General features: G+C 25.7%; 2 protein-coding genes across 2 annotated transcripts; one reads left to right on the top strand and one right to left on the bottom strand.

Moving 5' to 3' along the window:
* Nucleotides 1–1,425: 1,425 nt before the first annotated feature.
* On the bottom strand, nt 1,426–9,352 carry LOC122509763 (RNA polymerase II-associated factor 1 homolog). The gene is made up of 4 exons (XM_043624004.1): nt 9,236–9,352; nt 5,494–5,704; nt 3,048–3,239; nt 1,426–1,619 (listed from the first exon to the last, which is right to left on the bottom strand). The coding sequence occupies exons 1-4, from the start codon at nt 9,350–9,352 to the stop codon at nt 1,426–1,428; spliced, it is 714 nt and encodes a 237-aa protein (XP_043479939.1).
* Nucleotides 9,353–16,529: 7,177 nt separating this feature from the next.
* LOC122509764 (putative nuclease HARBI1) lies at nt 16,530–25,997 on the top strand. Its single transcript, XM_043624005.1, has 4 exons — nt 16,530–16,549; nt 16,846–16,955; nt 24,841–25,035; nt 25,822–25,997. The coding sequence occupies exons 1-4, from the start codon at nt 16,530–16,532 to the stop codon at nt 25,995–25,997; spliced, it is 501 nt and encodes a 166-aa protein (XP_043479940.1).
* The last annotated feature ends 528 nt before the right edge of the window (nt 25,998–26,525 follow it).

Raw genomic sequence — 26,525 nt, forward strand, 5'->3', positions numbered from 1 at the left:
AATAATAATAATAATAATAATAATAATAATAATAATAATAATAATAATAATAATAATAATAATAATAATAATAATAATAATAATAATAATAATATAATAATAATAATAATAATAATAATAATAATAATAATAATAATAATAATAATAATTAAAAAATAATAAATAGTAATAATTAAAAATAAAAAAATAAATAATAATTAAAAATAATAAATAGTAATAATTAAAAAATAAAAATAATAAATAATAATAATTAAAAAATAAAAAAATTAATAATAATAATAATAACAATAATTATATTAATAATAATAATTATAACAATAAAAATAATAATAATTGTAATAAAAATAATAAGAGAATAAACACTTACATAGGGACTTACATCTTCTTACCCTTTTCCAGCGACTGAATAAATTTTATCTGTCTACGCTCTTGCTCTGTCTTTCCTCTTCTTAGCCTCCGAAAAAGTTTGAATGGACCCAGGTATGACATCGATACCATAGACCTCTTTTCTTCTCAAACGCCAAAAAAAATTAATAAAAAAAGAATCGCGTTCTAAACTTATAATAATTTGTATTGTTACTTAATTTTTAATTTTTTGAGTTAATTGATTTTTTTGCAATTTATTGTTTTTTGAATGAAATTTCTATCACTGTTAGAAACTAAGATAGCATTGTCGTGTATTATTGGTTGTATTTCTAAAAGTTAATAACATTTTTGAATTTTTATTGTCACTATTGATTAAGGAGGAACCAAAGAATATGCTTGATTTTTTGAATGTTTTATTTTGAATCGTGCAATTGCCAGAATTCGCCAAAGTTCGTCAATCGCATTTTCCTGTATTTTCCTGTGTTTTTATATACTCTAATGCTAATTACTTTATAAGAAATAAATGTATGTATGTTTCATGAAAAGAAAGTATGTACTCAATAAAATGATCTATACAGTGAATGTTTTTTCGCTAATTAGCAATTTTTTTTTGTTGAGTTATTACAGTTTAAGTTTCAGGGCTCAACATTTATGAAACGCATAGTAGATGAGTGCTTTGGTCTCCCTTCGTGAAGGAAGAGTTATGGAATTTTTAGGTTATAGTCGTATTTCGACCAACAATCATTGATCTTATTTTTATGTAAAAAGAACATGAGAAAAGATGAAAAGCGACAGAGTGTAGGAAAAATATTAAAATGCTTAGGATAACCTAAAAATTTGACGATTAACATGTAACTTATTTTGAGGGTACAGGGAAAAAGGAAAGTATAGTATATAGTACATCCACTTAATTTTGAAGTTATTTTTTGCTTATCGACTTTAGACTATTGATGTTAGAAATAAGAGAAGTTTGCCTCTGACAATATGAATTGTGAGTTTATTTTGAGATTGTGTTTCCTTCCATTCATATTCTAAATTTTTAAATTAGTATTTATCACATTACATACTCTGATTATTAGGTTTCATTTTCTTCGTGTTGATTGGTTTATCTTTATCGTCATTTATAACTCTTTTCTTATTTTCGCAACTGTCATCACTTTCATTAAGCAAATTTTTTTTATACATTTTAATTGCTTCGTTTACTTTTAAATTCGATTTATTTTCTTCCGTCTCAGAATCACTTAATGGAGTTTCTAAATTTGAACGAGAATAAATTTTATAAAATAACTTTTGCGTTTTACTTCTCCCTAAATCTGAATTGGTAGAAAGTTACTAATGAATTGAAAAATAGTGAAATAAATGACTTTCAATTAGTGAAATTCTACCAAAACATTAGTAAAATTTGACAAAGAATTAGTAATATTCTACTAATTGAAAAGGGGAAAAGTCGTCCATAACAACTACTAAAAATTAGTAAAATTGTAGGGGAGAATGGGGCAAACCGGGCATACCTACGGTTTTTTTACTCTTGTGACTAAGCAAACCAACCGATTTCATTTCTCGATGACTTGTTTGAAAGATCATTTATTTGCGCAACTTTTTCCCAGAGACACCTATACTTTATCTTTTATTGTTTAGTTGCTGTGTTAACTTAAAAAAAATTTGCAAACGGGCCGGTTTGCCCCACCCCCTGGGGCAAACCGGCCAGTAGGGTTTTTTTATCTGTAATATTGCATTTGTATAATCTACAATAACAACAAACATAAAGAATCATGTGAACAATGGTTGTAATAATGTAAATAATAATACAGGATTTAATTTTAATTAAATAAATAATTTTTTTTAATAACAAAACAAAAATGTTTGAAATTATCAGGGAAACAGTATTAAAGGGTCTAATTTTCATTGAAAGATAATTATTTTTCATTGAAAGTAAATATTTTAATGAAAAAAACATTCTAGTTAATAATAATTTTCTTGAAGCTCTGATACAATGCAAATATCCTATGGCCGGTTTCCCCCACAGTCCCATTTTGAAAATAAATGTTTGTCAAAAAGAAACGCTTTGCAAATTCATCAAAGTTTTTGGTGGTAAATATTCCTTAGGTGTGTACCTTCAAAACCTAAGACCTAATATTTAGAAATATTTCACGATTTCCTCAGAATTTTCTTAAGAAAAAATTCGTAAAAGTGTAGAAAAAAACTAAAAAATAAAATTTTGCTCCCTTTGTCGCACAAACGCAAGCTAAAACTGTCATATTGAAAAAATAAGGTATACTAAACATGGTTGTTTCAAATTTCTGAATAGCACTTTTGACAATTTCGCTATTTCGGAGATATTGACCCCTAGCCGGTTTACCCACCGGGCCGGTTTGCCCCACTCTCCCCTACTATTTCTTAGTAGAATTCTACCATTTCAGATTTAGAGAGTTCTCGTATGTAGATTCAGTTAAGTCATTTTTTCGAATTTTATACTCTCAAAATTAAAAATTTACTTACAAAGGGACTTTCTGGCAAAAGATTTCAATATTACCGATTTTTCTTATTAAAAGTGTTTCTTAGGGTCATAAAATTATTGTCCCAAAACATGTTTTAAGAAATATGTAAAAGAAGGATTAAACTCTACTCAATTAGTAAAAGAAAATAGTTGTAGCAATTTTTAGGACTGTGTTATAACATACTGTAATTATTCAGTTTCATTTTTTTCGTGTTGTTTGGTTTATCTTTATCGTTACTTCCTACTCTTTTCCCATTTTCGCATCTATTATCACTTTCTTCATTATCACTTTCATCCATTTTAGTTTCTTCTTGTTCTTCTTTTACTTGTAACTTCGACTCATTTTCTTCCGTTTCGGAACCACTTAATTCAACTTCTAAATTTGAAAGATAATAAATTTTATAAAATAAATTTTGTATTTTACTTCTTTTATATAGATTTAACTTAAGTCATTTGTTCGAATCTTATGCTCTAAAAATTAAAAATTTACTTTTAAGGAGACTTTCTAGTGAAGGATTTCAAAATTACCGATTTCTTTTATTAAAAGTGATCCTTAGTATCATGTAATTAATGTCCCAAAATCTAAGGTTAGATTTTTAAAATTTAAAACGGCGGATCCAATATGGTAGCCTAATTTCTTTAATTTTAACCCAGTCTTAGAAGATAAGAAGTAAAATATTTGAGATAAACAATCCCTTAAGAGAATGTTCCCAAGGAATAAACGTAAAATTCCAGGAAATTTCCCAGGAATAAATTTTTCAGAGAATTTTCTCGAAGTGTAAAGTATAACTTTACACACCGCTAGCAGTGCGTAAAGTGAATTCCAATTTGCAAAGTAATTTTCGATGTGAAAGATAATTATTTTACGCATTCTTGTGAAATAAAGCTTATAAACAACAATTTACAATCACATTTTTTATTTTAGCTTCTATAGAAAACTTTATTTAAGTTCCCCACTACACCTAAAGTTGCAGTAATATTGGCAATATTGCTACAAGTTTAATTGTTTTAGTGTTGCAAAAAAAATTTCGTATGGCACTCGTGCGTAAATCAGATTATACTTCTTTGACTTGCAGCACTCGCCCACTGGGCAAAAAACCATCATTATTTTAAAAACGTTTTTAGAACGTTTCATGTCTGCTAAATAACGTCCCAAAAACGTTACATGGTTCTAAAACGTTTTAAAAGCAATTGAACGTTTTTGGAACATTATTTTGCAAACATGAAACGTTCTAAAAACGTTTTTGGAACGTTCTTAAAACAATGATGGTTTTTTGTCCACTGGGCGTATAATCAACGATTCTACGCACGTGTATAATAAAAAATTATTATTATTATAATTTATTTTAATTTTTATAACAGACATGAGATTGTTCAAATTTAAAATAATACTTCGTCCGCTATTTTGAAATTTTAAAAACTACATATTTTTACTCAACATTTAAAAGTGTTCCTTGTTAACTAAAGTTTAAGCTTATAGGTACGGTAATTCAAACGCAAACCATTTTTGGAGAGCAGAGGAGTCCCGTTGACAAAGAATTGTATGTATATGTCGTAGGCAATGAGAAGAATCCGTCATTTAGCTAAACGCCTAGGCAGTTAGCTAAATGACGTATTCTTCTATTTGCCTACGACATATATGTATGTATATAACTATTTTAGTTTTATTTTTAGACGAAACTTTAGAGAAAAATCGCTTCTGGATTTTTTAATTTATGTAAAATAAAGTTTCTGCTTTCATTTTTTAGGCTACAATTTCTAAATATGTGTTTTGTAAAGAAGTCAATTGAACGTATGTCAGTGGAATAATCGATCGAGTGCTCGGCTGACTGGCTTTACAGCGGTAAAGCCAGTCAGTTGGGCAAATGTGAAAGAAGTTAACATTAAAAATTTTGATTTTTTAAAAATATACAACCTTGTATTAAATAAAGAGGCGTATCTGTTTTTCTTGGAGATTTTTTTATAGGACGAAAACTTAAGATTATTAATGCAACAGTCGAGTGCTCGACTGATTATTGTACCGACACGCTTAATTATTATTTATAAGCGTTCCTTCATAGCTCCTGAATATTTACGATATTCTAAGGATAAATAGGATACATTGATCTCTTATTTGAAACTACACTGCAAAAAGAAGTATCTTAATTTAAGATGTTTTGGTAGTCATTTCTAAGATGTTTTGGTAGACACTTTTTAGTTACTTGAAACATCTTAATGTAAGATGTTAAAAGTATCTTCGTACACATTTTCTGTGGTATTTTTGGGGCAAAAAGTTTTGAGGTTAACTATGGGCTCTTATGGAAAACACTTTATGTATCTTAGTTTGTAGTAACTTACACTTATGGCGCATCTTACGATTCTCAAGTAACTTATCGCTAAACATCTTATTGCAACAGAAACATCTTAATTTAAGATACTTTAAAGAACTTACAAAAGTATCTTACTTTTCTAAGATGGAAGAAATATCTTCATCACTACTAAAACGTATAAAACATCTTAAATATCAGTAAGATGCTTTAGAAAACATCTTATTTTAAGATGTAAGATACCATTTTTTCATCTTACATCTTATTTTAAGATATCAAAAAAGACACCAATTTTTGCAGTGTATTATTATCAATAATGCTCACCATTTCCCGTGCTGCAACTCAATGAATTTTCTTCTGAAACGGAATATAAACTGTCGACCTCCATTTTGTTTTCCACCTCTTCAAATTCATTCTCTGAGGAATAATTATTTTCTTCTTTACTTCCATGAGGAAGATTATTTTTAACACTTTCCAATTCTACCTCATTTTTACTCATTTTAGTTTGGACTCTATGTTTTTCCTTTCTGTCTTTCTATATATAGCATTAATATTTATTAGTAACCAATTCTCATAAAGCAACTAATTTGAGCTGAATATTATTGTAAATATTACATATTCAGCTTATATTATAATTTGACAAAAATATTATACGTTCGACAAACATTTTTAAATCATTTTAGAAATGTTCCACGAAAGTTTTTCTTTTCGCCCACCGAGTTCCTCTATATAAAATTCAAATTTGCAATATTGCCGTGTAATATTACAGTGATTTAATAGCAAAGTAGCAATGCAAAACTCGAAAGTTTTTACGACAAATTGTTTTAGAAGAAATGTACTCAACACGGATATCCACCTTCGTGCCTAATGCATGCTAGTTTTAAATTTTTTTCCTTGATATCAGAAACTCCACAAAAAAGCACAAATTTCTATACCTACTTTAAAAATCAAATTCAGCCAAATAAAATTAATATAAATTGGAAATTATTATAAAACTTTCACATTCCCAAATTTCGAAGCTTATTATCCGAATGACACATTTAAGCTCAATGTGCAATGTTGAGGAAAAATTGACTCAATATTGATTATGTTCCCCGTGGGAACATTGTCTGACAACCTCCGGTGATAATCAGTTACTTTGCGCCCACCTTAAGTGCCCGAAATGACATATTTTTCTTCCACTTACGACAAAAAATTAATTATAATAATCGTCGTACCAGATTTATGTATCTCAGTACTATTTTTATACAAAATCCTGTTCAGAGTTGACAGTTTTTCTATTTTAAAATTCTCTGACTTTTTCCGGTTTTACAGGTAAAAAAATTACTTTTTCCCTGACTTGCATTAATTCAAAATGCAGGCGAAATATCATAAATATCATAAATTGGTTCTATCATTGGTCCAGTAATGTGTCTGACGAGAATTGGCAGTCGTTACTGGGCCATTACTGGTGCTTAAAATATTCCCTGACTTTTACTGGTTGCACAGATACTTTTGTGTTTTCCTGACAATTCTCGCTTTTCCAGACAAGTGTAAACCCTGACTGTTGTTATTCTAGCAGATTTAAAGAAAAAAGAAATTTCGACCACTTATATTTCTCAATAACAATGTTTTAATATTTGAGTATTTTTTAATATTGGAACTAATTAAAGAATTTGCATAATTTCTTTTGCTTAAATACATTTTCTTAACAAAATCTCTCTCAAGGTTGACACAAAAATTCAACTTTGTTTTTCCCTGACTTTTCCCTGATTTCCAGACCGAATTGAGCCTTTTTCCCTGACCCTAAAGAATATTCTTATTTATTCTAAAAATGTTTAAATATTAAAAAAATATAATTCATTTATTTACGAATTTTTTTAAATTGTAAAATTATTCGAAAACAACAATAACTTCTTTTTTAAATAAATATTGATTCATTAATTAAATAATTAATTAGCTATTATTTTTCTATAGAAATTAGGATTTATTTTAACTTTTTTGAAATTATTTTCATCATTTTAATTCAATTATTATCTGAAATTTTAGCCGAAATTTATTTTTATATCAATGTTTATTAGAAAATTCTATGAGCAATCATTTATATTTAAATGCAAAAATTAATAATTTATTCAATAATTGAATGTTTCTTAAAATTTAATTCTACAAAGAATTTTATTAACATAATTTTTGAAAGCAATTAATTTCTTTTAAAGAAATTTAATTAAATTTATACTAAAATTTATTATATTAAAGAATTATATAACAATTTTATGAGAATAATTTGAAAACTTTTTCAAGAATTTAATTAAATTTTTTTAAAATAATTAAATTCATGCGAAGAATTTTACTAAATTTTGTTTAAATAACTGAAATTTTGTCAAGAATGTTATTAAAATTTTTCTTCCGCTATTTTTTTCGAAGATAATTTAATTCTTGATGAGAATTTTTAAAAACTTAAAAAAAATCTAATTTCTGTAACGTATTTAATAACTTATCAAAAAAATTGAATTCTTGTTACGAATGTTTGAAATTTACCAAAATAATAATTGAATTTTCGAAAAGAAGTTTATTAAAATTCTTTAAAATAATTGATTTTATGGAAAGAATGTGGTTGTTTATCAAGAGAATTGAATTCTTTTGCAGAGTTAATTAAACCTTTTTGAAAATAATTTATTTTCTACTACCAAATAAAAGTCTTATTTATGGAAGTAATTGAATTGAGAATGTTTTTATGAATTCTAAAAATTTTATTTTTTCCAGTACTTTTAATAAAAATTCCTGATTTTTTCCTGATTTCCCTGACATGTGGCAACCCTGAATCTCTAATATTTTTTAAAAGAATTACAAAATTTGCATAATATGTATCTTAAGTGTGATTTTCAAATGCAACTACTTATTTTCTCAAAAATAAATGGAAAAATATAACATAACTTCTACTTTATAATTTCTAATTTTGAAAATGTTTTCAGTTTTTTTGAGAGAAAAAAAGGTATTATATATATTTTTAAGTTGCCATTTTCAACATTCTTCTTTCTGCATAATTACTCTAATTGGCCAATTCGAATCTTTAGTTTTTTATGTATTAATAAGTTGTTATTAAAAACTGGAAATTGTTTAAATATTTCCCTCTTTTTCTAAGAAAAAAATTAGAATTTTATTTTATTTATTAATTTTTCATTTCTTCTAAAAATATTGGAAAATTCTTAAAAAATTGAGAATTTAAAGAAATTAAATTTTGTTTTATTTTTAAGAAAGTTAAAAATTTTAATTAAATAATATTAATGATTTATTGTTAAATATTTTAAAACCTCTTTTTTTTCCTTGAAACAAATCCTTCCTGGTCATTTTCCCGAAGCCTCCTTCAAGAATATTCGCGCCCAATTTTATTTTAGGTATGAATTCTCTTATTAAGGTCATTTCAATATCGGATAAAGTTTTCGTAACTCTTTCGCCCTTTTCTAGTTGAGTTTTTATTTCTTCCACTTTTTGAGTCGAATATGTTTTCCAATCACTCCGGGACTATTTTATAAAAATTGTAAATAAGTTTTTATGGTTATATTTCAAAATAGTAAAAATATTTGTAAATAAATATAAATATTTATATCTATAAATATTTATCTATTTATTATTTTATTTATTGCTTTTCATGAAAGCATTGTTTTACCAAAAATTTTGAAAAAATAGAGCACATTTAACTTTCTTTGTAAAATTACCATATTTAGTAAAAAGTTATTTTTACTGTATATTTGTTATTAAAATTAAAAAGATTTATATATTTACTCTTTTCCATAAAGAAACTGTTTTCTGAACTCCATCTTTTGTATTATTTAATAATTTTGCTAGCTTTTTCCATAAATCATCCTGTAATTTTTAATAATTGGAAAATATTCTATCACTTATATTTAGGTTATTAGTAAGTATTAAATAAATAATTCTCATTGATAGTCAATAATAGTTTTACATTTAACTTTATTTTGAGAAAATGCACTTGAAATTAAAATGCATAAAATTAAATTAACATTATTGATGTGTAAAGTGTGTTTCAACTTTTCCATTTCTTTTAGAATAAGAAATTATAAATTACCGCCTTTTCTTTATAATTGCTTCCATCTTTAATCTTTCCATCAGCCAGGTCTTTATGTTCCATCATGTAATTGAGCATGATTTTCCTTTGAGTTGTGGAACATTTTGTAACAGTCATTTTGATAATTCAAAAAACTTTTGATACACTCTTTGAGTAACAGAGAAGTGTCACAGGTCACATTAACCTTTCAATTAGTTCATATAATGTCTTTCATTTGTTGTAAATGATTAACAGAAATAAATGATATACGAACGAAAAAGAAACACAACAGAATTGTTACATAAATAAAAAATCCTTTACTACATATAGCAGATCTTCTATCAAATAACATTTAACATTTTTTGCAAAATTACAGTGTTAGTGAACTTTCACATTATAACTATTAAAATCTTTTATATATGTCATATATGTCATAAACATTCAAAATATTTTTTGCATAAAACTATTTCTTCAAAATGTACAAAATGACTAATTTACCATCACATAATAATTTATTTGTTTATGCTCCTTTTGTATTTCAGCAAATATTAAATGAGTATTTTTCAGGTATTTTAAATACAAAAATTTTTGAATTACAAAATAAAAAATTAGAAAACTTATTAATTTAATAATGTCTAAATTTTTATAAGTACAATATAATTTTTTCTAAACAATTTGCATATTTTATAAATTAATTAAAAAAAATTTTTCTTTCCTGTTCCAAAAATTATATTTTTACTAAGCATTAGAATAAAAATGTTTTTAATTACGATTGTTTATTTAAATTAATATTTTATTCTTTGTTCTATTTTATCATTGCAAAATAATTTTTAAGATAAAGTATACTTTTTGTAAAACAAAGCTTAGATTTCACAAACTTTTATTTGATTTTTCATATATGATTTATTTAATTTTTATTTTATTTTTAAATATCTTGTATTTTTATCAAGATTTTTCAAAATGATTATTTCTTCTTATTTTGACTACAGGAAAATATTACTAAAGTTCTAAATATTAAAATAAATTAAATCTTTTTTAATAAACATCATCTATCGCAATAAAAATAAAGTAATTAGTATATTCTAAATACTTGTTAACTAAATAAATTGTTTATTCATTTATAAAGCAATATTTTATAACTTAAATCAAAATGAAATAAAGTGTTAGAAATATTTTATTTTTTATAATCATAACATTTTCATATTGTAAAAATAATTTACGAATTTTTAATGCAAAAATACAAAACTATTTTTTAAATAAATTATCCTTAATTTTACTCAAAATTCTTAGTTGTACTTTGTCTCTTTTTTTCTGATATTCCAAAGTATCCGTCATTAGTTTTAATTTCTTTTGCTTTAATGAAATCACACATCTTTGATAATCCGTAAGTTTGTCTGTGTTGATGAATCTTTTACCCGTTCATTTTACTTCTATAAAATTAACAGATTTGCTAAACTAAATAATCAATGTAATTAAAAAACTTTAATGTAAAAGTAGAGAGTTAAAATTTTACTCTTAACAGAAGGATGTAATAGACGCATTTTTTGGAGTTAAAAGAAGAAGGGTCAATATTAAAAGATAACACTGAAAAAGAAATATTCTTTTCCAGTGAAAATTTAACTGTTAAAATCATTTAAAAAGCAAGTTAAACTTTAATGTTTATGTTTCGAATAATTAAATTTAAAATCATTAAATAATTATATAACTAGAATATTGAAAATATGAAAAACTACTTTGTCTGGAAGCATTTCTTGGCAGATTTGATTTAATTTGTTGATTAACATTTAATCCAAACTCTTCGAATAAAGCGGCACAATCTGCATTCTGCTTTCTTTTATCCTCTTTAAATTCGTCTTCTTTTTCGCCCTCGCTATCTTCCACAACAATTATATCGTCGTCTTCAAAAACTAATTTAAAAGACAATTACAATATCACATATTTTATAACTTACACATTCTAATATTATTAGGAGTAAGATAAAGAGGGAAAGAGAAAGAGTATAAAACAGAAAGAAATAACCAAGAAAGAAAGACTGAAAAATAAGAAAAGAAGACTCAAAAACTGATAGAGACACGTAGATCGACAGACAAAAAGACTTACAAGCAGGCTTCCCACTCAATGATTAATTTTATAAAAAAGTATCAAAAAGTAGTTTTAAGACTGAAAAAGTAGTAAAAAAGTAGCTACGGAAAATTAAATTTTTATGACTAAAAAACTCGTTTCATTCGATTCACAAAAATTTGATTCTGTATTTCCCTGCGACATTTTTCTTATTTAAAATAAAAAATTCACTTTTTTTCTTATTCTGATAATAACTTCAATTATAAATTTTTATGAAAAACAATTATTTTTCAGACTTTCAGTTAGAATTCTTCAAAAATTCGATTTTATTTCAAAATACTTTTTAAAACTAAAAAAAATTAATTTTTCTAAATAATATAAAATTTATTTTAATTAAATTTGACAAAAATTTCCAATTTCTTGAAAATTTAAATTCTGAAAATAATTGAATTATTCTAGTAAAAGATTTTCTAAATACTTTTAAAAATAATTGATTTGTTTTGAAAATTTTTAACACAATTTTTGTAAATAATTACATTTTTCGAGGAATTTATTTAAAATTTTATTAAAAATACTTGAAATCCTGTGATGAATTTTTATTAATTGTAAAAATAGTTAAATTTTTCCAACGAATTTCATGGAATTTTTTTTAAATAATTAAATTCCTGTGAAAATTTGTATTATTTTTAAACATAATTAAATTTTTACGAAGGAATTAAAAAATTTTTTTATAAATAATACAATTTTTTTAAATGAAAATTGAAATGAATAATTAAATTACTTGAAATAATCTAATTAAAATTATATAAAAAATAATTTAATTTTTGTACTGAATTTTAGTATTTATATGAAATAAATTCGTTTTTTATAAAAAAATATTATCAAAATTTTATATAATAATTAATATATTTCAACAAATTTTTTTGAGAATATTTTAAACAATTTATTTCTTTCGAAAATGTTCCTGGAAAATTGTATTTCAAATAATTTATTTCTTGCGAAAATTCTATTATTCATTATATTAATTGAAATTTTGAGAATAATTTTATTAATTTCTTTTTAAATAACTGAATTCTTTTGAAAAGTTTATAGAAATTGTAGATATTGAAAAAGCATTTGAATTTCAGGGAAGAATTTTATTATTTGTAGAAAATAATTGAATTCTTAAAAAAAATTGTGTCTCTACGAAGAATTTTATTAAAAATGTTGAGAATAATTTTTTTTTTAATTATTAGCTGATTTTAAATTAGTTAAAAAATTAAAAAACAAAAAAAAGTATAGCTTTTAGTGTCAAAGAATAAAAAAAAAGTATTCAAATAGTAGCTAATCATAAAAAAGTAGTAAATAGTAGGTTTTACTAGAGGAGGGCGAAGCCTGCACAAGCAGACAGAAGAGATTTGAGAACGTTCCTGGTTTATAATAGTACCTTCAGATTCTGCCGCATGAAATTTTTCTTTAGCCTCATTTTCGGATTGATTGTTATCCATTTTAGTAGCATTTCGAGTCTGTATATGGAATAAGTGTTTGTTAAAAAAAGTTGTCATTTAAATTATTATTGGTGAAGAATTGATTATAACATTGTTTAAAAAATTTGAAGATATTAATATAAAATTTATTATGCCAAAATTACTGATGACTCACTTTTTTCACATTTTCGATACTACTTTTTTTGGATATAATAGTATCCCCTGGCATCAGCTGCTTTAGTGCTTTTAATTCCCATTGCTTGGCGGGTGGAAGAACTAAATCGCTACCAGTATTAAAAATAAATATGAATTAATAATTGAAAATATGAAATAATTATAAAAAAATATATATTAAATTCGCAATGTACTTTTTTTCCTTTGACAGTAGGGTTATCAACTGCTCATCTAAATAATGATAAACAATAGGAATTGGAGATCCTCCTCTTGTAGATTCAAGGTTTCTTCTTTCATCCCTCATTTTGTTTTTCGCTTCACTCTTCCATTTGTTCCACATCTAAAAATATATTTAAGTGTGGGAATAGTAAATGAAAATCAATAACAAAATTTAATATTTTACATAAAAAATTCGAAGACGAATAATAAACTATTTTTGAGAAAAACTTTTTTATATGTAATAATTGAGAATTTGAAGAAATAAAAATAATCATTTTACCTTCATCCACGATTCTGCTGTATATATAGTGCCATTGAAATCCATGTTTAATATGGTTGATAGGACATGCCACAATTTCTTCTACAAAAATTAATTGTTTACTTTTAAAATTTGTTTTAACGACTCAACAGTGCACTTACTACTTAAAATGCAAATATAATAATATGATATCAATAATTTTTTATTACACAAAATTAATTGTTTTAGAAAATTTTTAATATACTTTATATTCTTTAAATAAAATAAAAAAAATTATTATATCGTATTTACGACATTTTTATTATTAAGTATTTATTTATTTTTCCATTTAATATATTATTGATAAATATTTATTTACTAAATATTCTTGTTGTTTATTGCAAAAATAAATTTAATTTCTTGGTTTGAATTAAAAATTTTGTAAATTTCTGTTTCTGCGCAGAATAGATATTTATTTGAAACAATTTTTAAGTTTTGAATAATTTTATTTCAAATTTTAAGAAAATTGTGTTTCTGATAAATTGTAATTCAATTTTTAAATATACTTAAATTTCTAATGAAAGAATTAAAGAATTAGAAAATTAAATGAAATTTTTTAAAATGAAGTTGAAATAATTTTTGTTACCAAATTTAATTAGCGATTTAAAAAAAATTTAACCTCTCTACGGTTTGACCCGAGTATACTCTGGGTATATCTTTTATTTATTTATTAAAAAAAATTAATTCGAGAGTCATATAAATAAAACTCAGTGGAACTTGAAGAAGAAGCTAAATAGTTGTATTTAATATCAAAGTAAATTTGAAATAATTAATAAATTAAATTTAACAAAATTTTTTTCCTGCAAAATTGAAAAATTATAAACCCGTAAGAAGGTTAAAAAACTTTAAATTTCCACTGAATTTCTTTTATAGATATGAGATAAAAGTCAAAGCTTATTTTGGAAATCATAGGAAAAAAATAAATGCTGGTGATAATCTTTTAAAATAATGGAATTTTACTCTTAACTAATTATTTAATTTAATAAGCAAAATTTACTCAATTTAAAGGTTATATAAATTGTTTTTTAATTCAAAACTAAAAATTAAAAAATTCATATATATATGAAAGTTAAGATATTAATGGATAATATTAGAAACATACCTGATTCGCAACAGTTATTTTGCCCTTTTCACTAATCGCAAAATTCTGATTCTTCGCCATGAATCTCAACATAATCGCACGTTGCAAATCGGACATGTCAATGGACATTTCTTTATTGTGAAATTGAACATGGAAATAAAAAATCCATTACAAATAAATATGATAATGAATGATTTATTAAAAATATTTCATCTAATTACTATACTTACTTAGCAAATTATATTGACCAACAACTGAGATTGTGAAAACTGTCCTGTCAAAACACACCGTAAAACAATTGCTACTCTTTTTAATTATTAAATTATAATTTCATTTCGTACACAAGATTTGTTATTATGAAAATGTTTTGAAGTTTCTCCCTAGAAATTATTAATCAAATTCATATTTATTAATAGTTTTTAAAATGGAAGAATATATTTTACTTCAGGAAATAGAACTCCAGAATAGAAGAGAAAAACGTAATTTAATTACATTTCGGAGAAGAATGAGAGACGAATGTAACCCGTTTGAAATTCCGGAAAACGAATTTCGAAAAATTTACCGGTAATCAAAATTTAAATTTAAATTTTAATGTATGGTAAATATTTAATGCTTTATATTAAAAATACGAAAAGTGTTAATTAAATGTATATCACTAGTTTATCAAGAGTGTCAGTTATCGATTTAGTTGAAGAATTACGACCGTTTATGCCGGAAAAACAAAGAATAAGTGGGATTCCTATACATTTACAGGTTTAAAGAATTTATTTTTACATTCAAATTACATTTAGAAAATAAATTTAATTTAAATTATTTTTTGTAATGAGTATAAATAAATATATTTCAGTCGTTTTACCTAAACCCTTTAACCTCTTGCGACACAGTGGATCGTGCGGACCACCTATTATTTCGTAGTTTTCTGCATTTCTATTCCATATTTATCAATAGATGAAAGGATATTTGATTTTTGAAATCTTCCTTATATATGAATAAGTATAAAAAATTGCTTAAACAAAATTTGTTAACAATAAAATCCTTATAAACAAATGTATTACAAAATTGTCCCATTTAAAGAAAAAAAACATTTTCTACTAATCCTTTGCAACTGTTGAGATGTAAATTGTTATCTTTGTTTATTACCAAAAACTATTTTTGTAATTTTTGTTGTAAATTTCCACTATAATGCCCTCAAAGTTGACCTAAATTCTAAGGGGAGAAACTACAGGTCAACTCTTGACCTGTAGGTCAAAAAATCTTGAAACAGCGGCGGCGGCGATATCTTTTTGTAATATAGAGAGATAATATCTTTTTATTTGTTCATACACCCGTCTTCAGCCTACATAACTTAGCTATACCTGGTGTAACGAATTTCAAGCAGAAAACTCATAATTGAAAGAGTTAACGACTGACTTTTTTAAAGTAACATAAATTTCAGCAACTTTGATAGGTTAAGGGTTTTAAGGTCACTGATTACGAATTTGATTGTAGTTTTGCAAAATTGTCAAAATTTAAAATGTTCGTATTTTCAAAAAGAACTGATCTCTTCTGTTCATTTGGAATTAATTGTTTTATAAAGTGCTCAAATATAGGTTCTGGACCTTAAGGGGTAAAAGATTGAATTAAGATAATAATCTTTAAAACGTAAATCACTACTTACTAATCAATTTCACAATATAAAAGATACTTGCAACGCTGGACTTTATAGCTTCCGGGTCTTACCAACGAAGAGTTGGTAATTCTGTGCATTCCTGTATGAGCCAATCCTCAATAAGTATATCGATTAATAATACCATTGATGCTCTACAAGAAATTATGCATAGATGGATTAAATTTCCATCTTCACGTGAAGAAATGGAAGTAACAAGAAATAGGTATAGAAATAGTTTTACTGTACTCTCTAAATTTGCATTATTAAAAATGTTTACTAATCTGATTAGTAAACATTTTTAATAATGCAAATTTAGAGAGTAATTAAATTTGATAATGTACAAAATTGCTATATATAATCTTCCAACAATGAATGAAAATGTGGGAAGGTAATCGCATATAGTAATCCATATATGGTCAAAATCGCGAAAAACGAAACTTTTGTAACGTAACAGTCTTTTTAAAACGTTAATAACTTTTAATTGATAAATACAAAAAAAATTATATTTCTATGCAATATTGTTAAAAAAAATATATTTTAAGATGCAAACAGAAATTTATTAATTCCTTGTTATTTAAAAGTTATGGACAAAACAAAAAGACTGTTACGTTACATGCTCCGCGATTTTGACCATTTATATATAATTTAGCAATATATATAACTGATGTTTGGTAAAAATTGTAGATTTTTAGAAAAATTTGGATTTCCCGGAGTAATTGGAGTAGTGGATGGTACACATATATGTATAACGCCACCTCATAGAGATATCGAAGAAGGATATTTCAACCGGAAAGGTTTCCATTCTCTGAATGCAATGATTGTAAGAGTTCATATGAACTATTTCACGTAAAATTTTTATCTGGATTTTTAATTCAGTTAAATGTTATAATATTTTCGAGTTAAGAAGTTTCAAAAATAAAAGGGCGTCTGATTATTCTCAAATAAAATTTTAGCGAAATGTCATTTAACCAAACTGTCTTTATGACGAAGTGACATTTAACAGAATTGACTATTCAGAAAAGTGACAATTAGTAAATTTATCCTTTTGAACAATCTCCAATTCCAAGACAGTAAGCGCACGTTATCATGCTGCAAGCTTTAAATATGCTGTGTAAGCTTGACACACTAATGCATGATAAAATTGTGGTAATTTTACCACAAGCCTATGACAAGTTTTCTTCAAATAATGTTATTAAAGTAAATTATTATATATTGTTAACAATTCTGTGCAACCGGAGGCTAATTTGTGCCCGCAAGGATTTAATGAATAAAGTCTTTAAAATGTACTCCCTAAATCTGAATTAGTAACAGTTTTTACTAATCTTTAGTACTTTTTTACTAATTGCTATAGTAGAAAACTATACTAATTCATTAGTAAGTTGGCTTGCTAATTTGAAATAGTAAAAAATACGACTTACTAATTGAATTAGTAGTTTTCTACTAGCAATTAGTAAAAAATGTTACTAATTCAAATTGGTAAACGAGTCCGCACTATTTTACTAGCATAAACTGACTAATTCAGATTTAGAGAGTATTGTTTCAATATGCAATTTTTTAAAAACATTAATCAATTACAGAAAAATAGACGTCAATAATATTCTTATTTTACTTAATTTTTGCTCAGTTAACAGAAAAAAAATTCATGAAGAAATAAAATTTGTTTTCGAAACTTTGAAAGTTCTGAAAAATCATACCAGATTATTTTAATTGTATCTTATTTTTGTGTCAAAAAACTTTACATCATAATTTCAAAAAAATATCTTTAGTATTTATAAGTTTTTCAAGTTAGTTTTGAAATTAAAATGGCTCAGAAATCACTCTTTGAAATGTTGTATCGGAAAATATTGCAAATTAAAAAAAACAAGTTACAAATGATTATTCAATAAAAAACATGATGCCTGGACCTAAGGAATTTTAACACAATATTCTGAAGATATTATGCATTTTTTACTAAAAAAAATTTTTTAATGCAATAAAAATTTTTTAAGACCTACCCCCCCTTTAATAAAATTACTAATGATGACAACAATAGGTATCAAACGCAGACAATGAAATACTCTAAGTGAACGCAAGATATGGTGGCAGAGCAAATGATTCCAGAGTCATGTATATCAAGTTAGCAGTGCAACTTCACAAAATTCAAAAATGAACAATACTATAATTTGCCGTTAATTAATCGCTAATTAATTGTGAAAGAAATAATTTTGTCGTTTAAATATTTTTTTTTATACAGGGTGCCCTGCTAACTTGATGTCAAGTTAGCAGGGCACCCCCTTGAAACTGTTAAATCAATATATTTCGCAGAATTTCTTGCGCAAGAATTTACCGTTTTTTATCCGTAACAAATCCCATTAATCCTTTTGAAAAATAATTAAAGTTGCGAGGGCAAACAAAAGTTTTCGGGTTTAGAAGTGTAGAATAACCACTTTAACCGCACTCATAGGGTTATTCCTGTGTTTTGAATTTACCGCTTGTCGAATTTAAATGAATTGTGTCCGGGAAAAAATCGTATGATTATTTTCAACTTAACATTAGATAATATCAAGTTAAGCCAACCTCCTATCTCAATTTTTTATATTTGTTTTCATTTTTATAAATTCCACACTTTCGCCACTAGTTGTGCAATGTACTATTGTACCAAATGATCAAAATATTAGTGTACGGAACCCGCTATTTCAGTGCAAGTGAAATTCGCACTTGCCCAGTTTTTTTTAAATGCCGTCTAACATAAAAATAAACAATTATGAAAAGATAAAAATTACTTCGGAGGCGAGGGAATATTAATTTAGTTAAAATTTCTAAAATTTTTGTAAGATCCTGGAAAAAAATTTCAAATATAGTGTTTTTCCTACCTTGGATCCTCTTGCAATTTTTTTTAATTACTTCATACATTAAAATTTACAATTATCAAAAGAAAAAATTGTTTCTAAGGCATGAAAATGATAATTTAATTGAATAAACAATTTAATTTAATACCGAGATTTTTTAAAAAATCATAACTATTATAAATGGTACAATATAAATTAAATTTATCAATCTTTTTCTGTGAAAGTCAGGTGGCAGATTGCACCCGTAGTAATTTCTTAAATCATTAATGCGCGCATAGAATTTTACTAGTAAATTGAATAAGTTAATAAAATATCTCTGAATATCTATAATATATTTAAAATATAAGTAAATAACGTAAATATTTTTTCCATAGACTATAAACGTTGTAAAAATAATCTCAGGGCATTCTAGCGATATTTTTATTATATCCCTAGGATATCCTGTGAATATCCTCTAGATATACCAAGGACAGCCATAAGATATCCCTACACTGTAAAAAATTTATGGAGTTAACGGACTCGGGAGTTGGGAGTGAAATTTTTTGAGTTAAAAATCAACTCCAGAAGAGAGTTAATTTACTAACTTCTACTAACTCCCTTTATCACAAAATTTTATTCACAACCATTGTTTACATGATTCTTTATGTTTTTTTATTATTGTAGATTATGTAAATGCAATATTATAAATAAAAAACCAAACGGTCCGGTTTACCCCAGGGGGTGGGGCAAACCGGACCGTTTGCAAAATTTTTTAAAGTTAACACAGCAACTTAACAATAAAAGATAAGGTATATGTGTCTCTGGGAAAAAGTTGCGCAATTAAATGATCATTCAAACAAGCCATCGAAAAGTGAAATCAGTTGATTCGTTTGGTCACAAGAGTCAAAAAACCGTTAGGGGGTCCGGTTTGCCCCACTCTACCCTATTAATTATTTTTAAGAAATAATCTTCTAAAAATTGAAAATTAAAGATTTTTAAATTCAAAAGTTAATAAACTAAAATAAATAAAAAATAAGTATAAACCAACTATTTACTACTTTTTTTACGTTATGGTACTATATATTTAAGTACTTTTTTTTAGATTTCAGCAACTCGAAGCTACTATTTCTTTTTTTTGAGAATTTGCACTACTTTAAATTCGCTAATACAAGAAATAAAAATATATTTTATTAAAATTTCGCAAAGAAATTCAATTATTCAGAAAAAATTGATAAAATTTATCCAAAATTTAATTATTTTCATAAATAATAAAATTTCTCCATTTTAAACATTTTAATAAAATTCTTCTTAGGAATTCAATTTTTTTTAAATTTTAATAAAATTCTTTACTATTACTATTTCTTTTCTAATACTATTTTAATTGAAATTTTGAAAAGAATTTAATTATTGTCCGAATTTTAATAAAAGGCTTCGCAGTAATTCAATTATTATTCAACTCATTAACAAAATTTCTGCAAGGCATTTAATTATTGTTATAAATTTGAATAAAATTTTTTTTAAAAATTCAATTATTTTCATGAATGATAAAATACTTTACAGAAATTCAATATTTGTGTTGTTACTTAAAATAATAAAATCCTTTGCAGAAAATAAAATATTCTCGTATAAATAACATTTTTACAGGGAATCAATTATTTTTATAAAAAATAAAATTCTTTTAGGAATTCAATTATTTTCATAAATAATAAAACTCATTGCAGAATTTCAATTATTTTTTATAAAATTTTAATCGTATTTCTCGAAAAATGTCACTATTCTCAAAAATTTTATTACAATTTGTTGATAACGATTCTTTATGGGAATTGAATTTTAAGAAACATTCAATTCAATTAAAATTTTAGATTAACAATTAAATATCAAAAGCAATATAGCGTGAATTTTTAAAAATAATTGAATTTTGAATAAATTTAATTGAACTTTGTAAATATTATTCTAAGTTTTTATAATTTAATATTTATTTCATTGAAGAATTTAGGAATATTTGAAATTTTGTAAAACTGAATATTGTAAACTATAATGGATTTAAAAATACCATCCTTCTAATTTTAGGTTAGGATTTTTGTCAAAATAATTGTGCGAATAAATTAACCGAGTTGAGTTGTACAATTCGAAACTCCGATTTTCGAATTGGCTAGTTTGATTCGAATTTACTTTCGAATTGGTAGTTCGATTCGAATTTTCTTTCGATTCGAATCGGCCAATTCGAAATTGAACACTTGAACAAAAGGAACTTCAAGCGTATAGAAATATGGATAATAGATATATACTGCCCACAAAGAAAAATTGATATTCTAAAATTAAGAATTTAATCACCGACAGATTAGCTCAGTCGGATAAATGCCTCGCTCGGCGAGATGGACCAAGGGTACTTGGTTCGCGCCCATTAGCCTGGGATTTTTCCGGCACGTGAGATAATCTGAGCGGGCGATTTGAACGTCGAGGACTTGGTTGTGTAATATTCGAGACTTCGAATTTATACATCCAAGACTCGGCGTCGATAAATCGGCTGTACTCAGTTAAAGGTTTTCCGTAGTTTCCCTTAACTATGGCCAGAGAGGGCCATGTGAATACGAGTACTTCTAATAAAAGTCGGCTGCGGACCGCAAATAGGGGGTATTTGGGGAAATCTGGGGAAATTTGGAGAATAATAGGGGGGTTGTCAGATATGTAAAAACCCGAATGGGGTATACATGAAGAGCAATTATATACTATAAAAAAAATATAAACAATAAAGAAAGAATACAAAGTCATTTTATAATTAATTAGATTTAAAAAATTATATTTTTAGGAAAACATTTTTCTTAAAATTTAGAAAATTTTGAATCAAAAAAGTTAATTTATTACAATTAAAATTTATTTGTAAAAATTATAATTATTTACTTCATTTAAATACAACTTATAATTTTGTTATTAATTTAAAAAAATTTTATTTAATTTATTTAATTTAAGAAAACAAATAATTTACATTACTATAAAATAAAGAACACATCTAAGTATTTTTTTATGATAATATAAAGAAGTTAAATAAATAAAAATATGCTGAAATATTATTGTATATTTAAAATTAAATTTATAATAATAACGTAACTTTATAACCATGGAAATTTCTAAAAATTTAATTTTATAATTGCTTATTTTTGAAAATTAAAAATAAAATGAATTCTTCCTCTATAATAAATATACATTTATTTTTCTTTATTAACTTTATAATTTTCAAATTTTTAATTTTCAATGTTCAGAAAAATATTTGTTATTACTTAAAAATAATTATTAATTATTAATAAGAAATATTAAAAATTATTGGTATTTGTATGTTGTTTATATATTAAAATTATAGAATTAATAAAAAATATATAGACAATTTTTAAGAAAAAGTTTCAAAGTACTATAGATAGCTGTATTATGAATATCAGCCTACTAATTTTAGGTTAGGATTTCTGTCAAAATAATTGTGCGAATAAATTAACCGAGTTGAGTTGTACAATTCGAAACTCCGATTTTCGAATTGGCTAGTTCGATTCGAATTTACTTTCGATTCGAATCGGCCAATTCGAAACTTCGAATTCGTATTTCGATTCGAATTTTCTTTCGATTCGAATCGGCCAATTCGAAATTCGAAACTTCGAATTGGTATTTCGATTCGAATTTTCTTTCGATTCGAATCGGCCAATTCGAAATTCGAAACTTCGAATTCGTATTTCGATTCGAATTTACTTTCGATTCGAATTTTGCACTACACCTCTATTAAAAACATTTAAAAACTTTTTTGCAAAAGCAAGGAAGATTTTTTTTTTATTAAAACAAATTTCATCTTCAATTTAAAAAGGGATTTTAAAAAAACAATTTTTCTTTGTTTTAAACAAATTTTTTCTGGGTGCAGAGTTAAAAAGGTGTTATTTAAATGACTTGCAATGCAAAGAAAATAAAAGGTTATTTTAATAACGAATTTGGTGTTAAAATAACAAGCAACAACCCTTACAACAAAAGGATATCTTTAGGATATCCTCAGGATGTCCTGTATAAATGTAAGATATCCCGAGAAAGTCCACATGATATCCTAGAATATCCGTAGGTTATCTCTGGGATATACAAACCGCCGCTTTGTAGGATATTTTGGGGGGGGTTTTCCCTAGGAATTCCGTGGGATATCAACAGGTTATCCTACACTGTAAAAAAGGGAGTTAAATTTTAACTCCCCAGGGGATTCTATAAAAGTCGCAACCCATTGGGGAGTTAAATAAAGAGAGTTAAAACTTCACACCCAAATGCTAACTCCCCAAAGAAAAAATAACTCCGGCAGGTGTTGATAAAGGGAGTTAGTAGAAGTTAGTAAATTAACTCTCTTCTGGAGTTGATTTTTAACTCAAAAAATTTCACTCCCAACTCCCGAGTCCGTTAACTCCATAAATTTTTTACAGTGTAGGGATATCTTATGGCTGTCCTTGGTATATCTAGAGGATATTCACAGGATATCCTAGGGATATAATAAAAATATCGCTAGAATGCCCTGAGATTATTTTTACAACGTTTATAGTCTATGGAAAAAATATTTACGTTATTTACTTATATTTTAAATATATTATAGATATTCAGAGATATTTTATTAACTTATTCAATTTACTAGTAAAATTCTATGCGCGCATTAATGATTTAAGAAATTACTACGGGTGCAATCTGCCACCTGACTTTCACAGAAAAAGATTGATAAATTTAATTTATATTGTACCATTTATAATAGTTATGATTTTTTAAAAAATCTCGGTATTAAATTAAATTGTTTATTCAATTAAATTATCATTTTCATGCCTTAGAAACAATTTTTTCTTTTGATAATTGTAAATTTTAATGTATGAAGTAATTAAAAAAAATTGCAAGAGGATCCAAGGTAGGAAAAACACCTATATTTGAAATTTTTTTCCAGGATCTTACAAAAATTTTAGAAATTTTAACTAAATTAATATTCCCTCGCCTCCGAAGTAATTTTTATCTTTTCATAATTGTTTATTTTTATGTTAGACGGCATTTAAAAAAAACTGGGCAAGTGCGAATTTCACTTGCACTGAAATAGCGGGTTCCGTACACTAATATTTTGATCATTTGGTACAATAGTACATTGCACAACTAGTGGCGAAAGTGTGGAATTTATAAAAATGAAAACAAATATAAAAAATTGAGATAGGAGGTTGGCTTAACTTGATATTATCTAATGTTAAGTTGAAAATAATCATACGATTTTTTCCCGGACACAATTCATTTAAATTCGACAAGCGGTAAATTCAAAACACAGGAATAACCCTATGAGTGCGGTTAAAGTGGTTATTCTACACTTCTAAACCCGAAAACTTTTGTTTGCCCTCGCAACTTTAATTATTTTTCAAAAGGATTAATGGGATTTGTTACGGATAAAAAACGGTAAATTCTTGCGCAAGAAATTCTGCGAAATATATTGATTTAACAGTTTCAAGGGGGTGCCCTGCTAACTTGACATCAAGTTAGCAGGGCACCCTGTATAAAAAAAAATATTTAAACGACAAAATTATTTCTTTCACAATTAATTAGCGATTAATTAACGGCAAATTATAGTATTGTTCATTTTTGAATTTTGTGAAGTTGCACTGCTAACTTGATATACATTCCAGAGTCTACAATAATTCAATGCTTTCTGCATTTCTGGGTAGAAAATATGAAGAAGGCTTGAGAGGATTCTGGCTCTTAGGTTAAAATAAAGCACTTAACATTTTCAATTTTGTTTTAAAATTAATTAAAAGGTCAATTCGTGACTTGAACTATAAAAAATGTTTGAACAATAAGGTTAAATTTGATTTTGAATCTAATATTATATATAAACTAGGTGATTCAGGTTATGGGTGTAGTCAAGTATTAATTACACCTATACGAAATCCTCCAGAAAATACACCAGAAGCAAGGTTTAATTCCAGACTCAAATTTACCAGATCAATAGTCGAACAAACTATTGGAGTTTTGAAGTCAACATGTCGATGCTTACGAAAAGAAAGAGGATTACATTATCATCCAGAAACTGCAGGTATTACACGCAAAAAATTAGTCGATGAAATTTTCAGCTACTAATCGAATACTCTTTGATATGATCAAACCATTTACGGAGTTTTGGAAATGTTCTACGATTTTAGTACAAATTTTCCAAAAAAGTCGAGGACTTTCTAGAAATCTAGTAGCGGAAAAAAGTCGCCGAATTATTGTAATACTTTCATGAAAGGTTTCGTCAACGAGTCGAGGAAAATGGTGCGCACAATCTCTCAAGCGTTAAAAACAATTTTCCTCGAGTGTCGCGGAAAGTTTCTTCAACTGTCGTCTATTTTTTCAAAAGCTTGTGGATATGATTTTTAAAACACTTTCCACTAAATCCGAGAGTTTTCTACAATATCGAGGAAAATTTCATCGACTAATTTTTAGACTAATAAATAGACTAATAATTAGTCTAATTAGTCCGTGTAAGTTAGACGCTATTACTAAGATGTGGGAATTTAATTAAGATAATCTTCTTGACTTAAATATAAAAAAATAGAAATTAAAACTTTAAAAAATATTCCTGTGACAGTGGATCTTGTGCCTAAAAGCATCCGGATATTATGAATCTCATACGGATGTCCTACGGACATCCGGAAACTTATATCTATATGATGTCTCAGGGATGTCTTAAGATATCTTAAAGATCTTCGAGGGATGTCCAAATTTCCGAATGTGAATAATATGTCCATAGGATATTCTAGAATATCCTTTGTTGTTATATTATAACTAATATTAATTAAAATTAATTAACATAATAATGAAACTATTTTTATTAATTTAGGAAAAATTGTAAATGCTTGCTGTATCCTGCACAATGTTCGAAAACATTATCGACTACCTGATGTAGCTATTGATGATGACGAAGAGCAGCATGAAGAGCAAATACCAAATTTGATGGAAAATAATAGAGAAAGATATGAAATCAGACAGCAAATAATTAGGGAATACTTTAGATAAAAAAGGGTAGGGGGTCACATTTTCCAAAATTTTATTTTTTCCCAAAACCTTTTGACTATTCTGTCAGATACAGAAAAAATACTGGATTTTGCATGCTTTTTGTAATTTTTTAATTTCTCGAAAACTAATTAACTTTTTTTAGCGTTCTTGGTCTTGTTTCAATCTCTATTCAATGTAGAATCTAAATTATTAACTGGTATTGTGAAATAAATTTTTCCCAAAAAGTTTGAAAGCGTAAAAGTAGGATCCAAAAAATTCAAAAAATTATCATGAATATTAAAGTGTCAAAAAGGTCAATGTAAAATATGTTAAGGGGGAGTGACACCTTTGAGTCCTCTTTTGAACCTGTTTTTCATGAATTTTTTTAAGACACGGGATTAAAGTAAACAAAATTTGGTTTTGAGGCATTTATTTGTTAACTTTTTAAGTTTACAAAAATATATTTATACGTAAAAAAAGTTTAAATTTGTTGCCTATAGAGGTCGCCAAAGTTGGTCTCCTTTCTCTGCAGAGCAAATCGGTGGGCAA

The sequence above is a fragment of the Leptopilina heterotoma genome, unplaced genomic scaffold (genome assembly GCF_015476425.1).
Source record: "Leptopilina heterotoma isolate Lh14 unplaced genomic scaffold, ASM1547642v1 Lhet_627, whole genome shotgun sequence".
NCBI lineage: Eukaryota > Metazoa > Arthropoda > Insecta > Hymenoptera > Figitidae > Leptopilina > Leptopilina heterotoma.

Coding starts and splice junctions, on each gene's coding strand:
- LOC122509763 (XM_043624004.1), bottom strand. CDS start 9,352: ATGACTGTTACAAAATGTTCCACAACTCAAAGGAAAATCATGCTCAAT. Junction 5,705..9,235: donor GCAATTATAAAGAAAAGGCG/GTAATTTATAAT, acceptor TGCTATATATAG/AAAGACAGAAAGGAAAAACA. Junction 3,240..5,493: donor GAGTTGCAGCACGGGAAATG/GTGAGCATTATT, acceptor TTTCAAATTTAG/AAGTTGAATTAAGTGGTTCC.
- LOC122509764 (XM_043624005.1), top strand. CDS start 16,530: ATGAATGAAAATGTGGGAAG. Junction 16,550..16,845: donor ATGAATGAAAATGTGGGAAG/GTAATCGCATAT, acceptor TAAAAATTGTAG/ATTTTTAGAAAAATTTGGAT. Junction 25,036..25,821: donor TTATCATCCAGAAACTGCAG/GTATTACACGCA, acceptor TTATTAATTTAG/GAAAAATTGTAAATGCTTGC.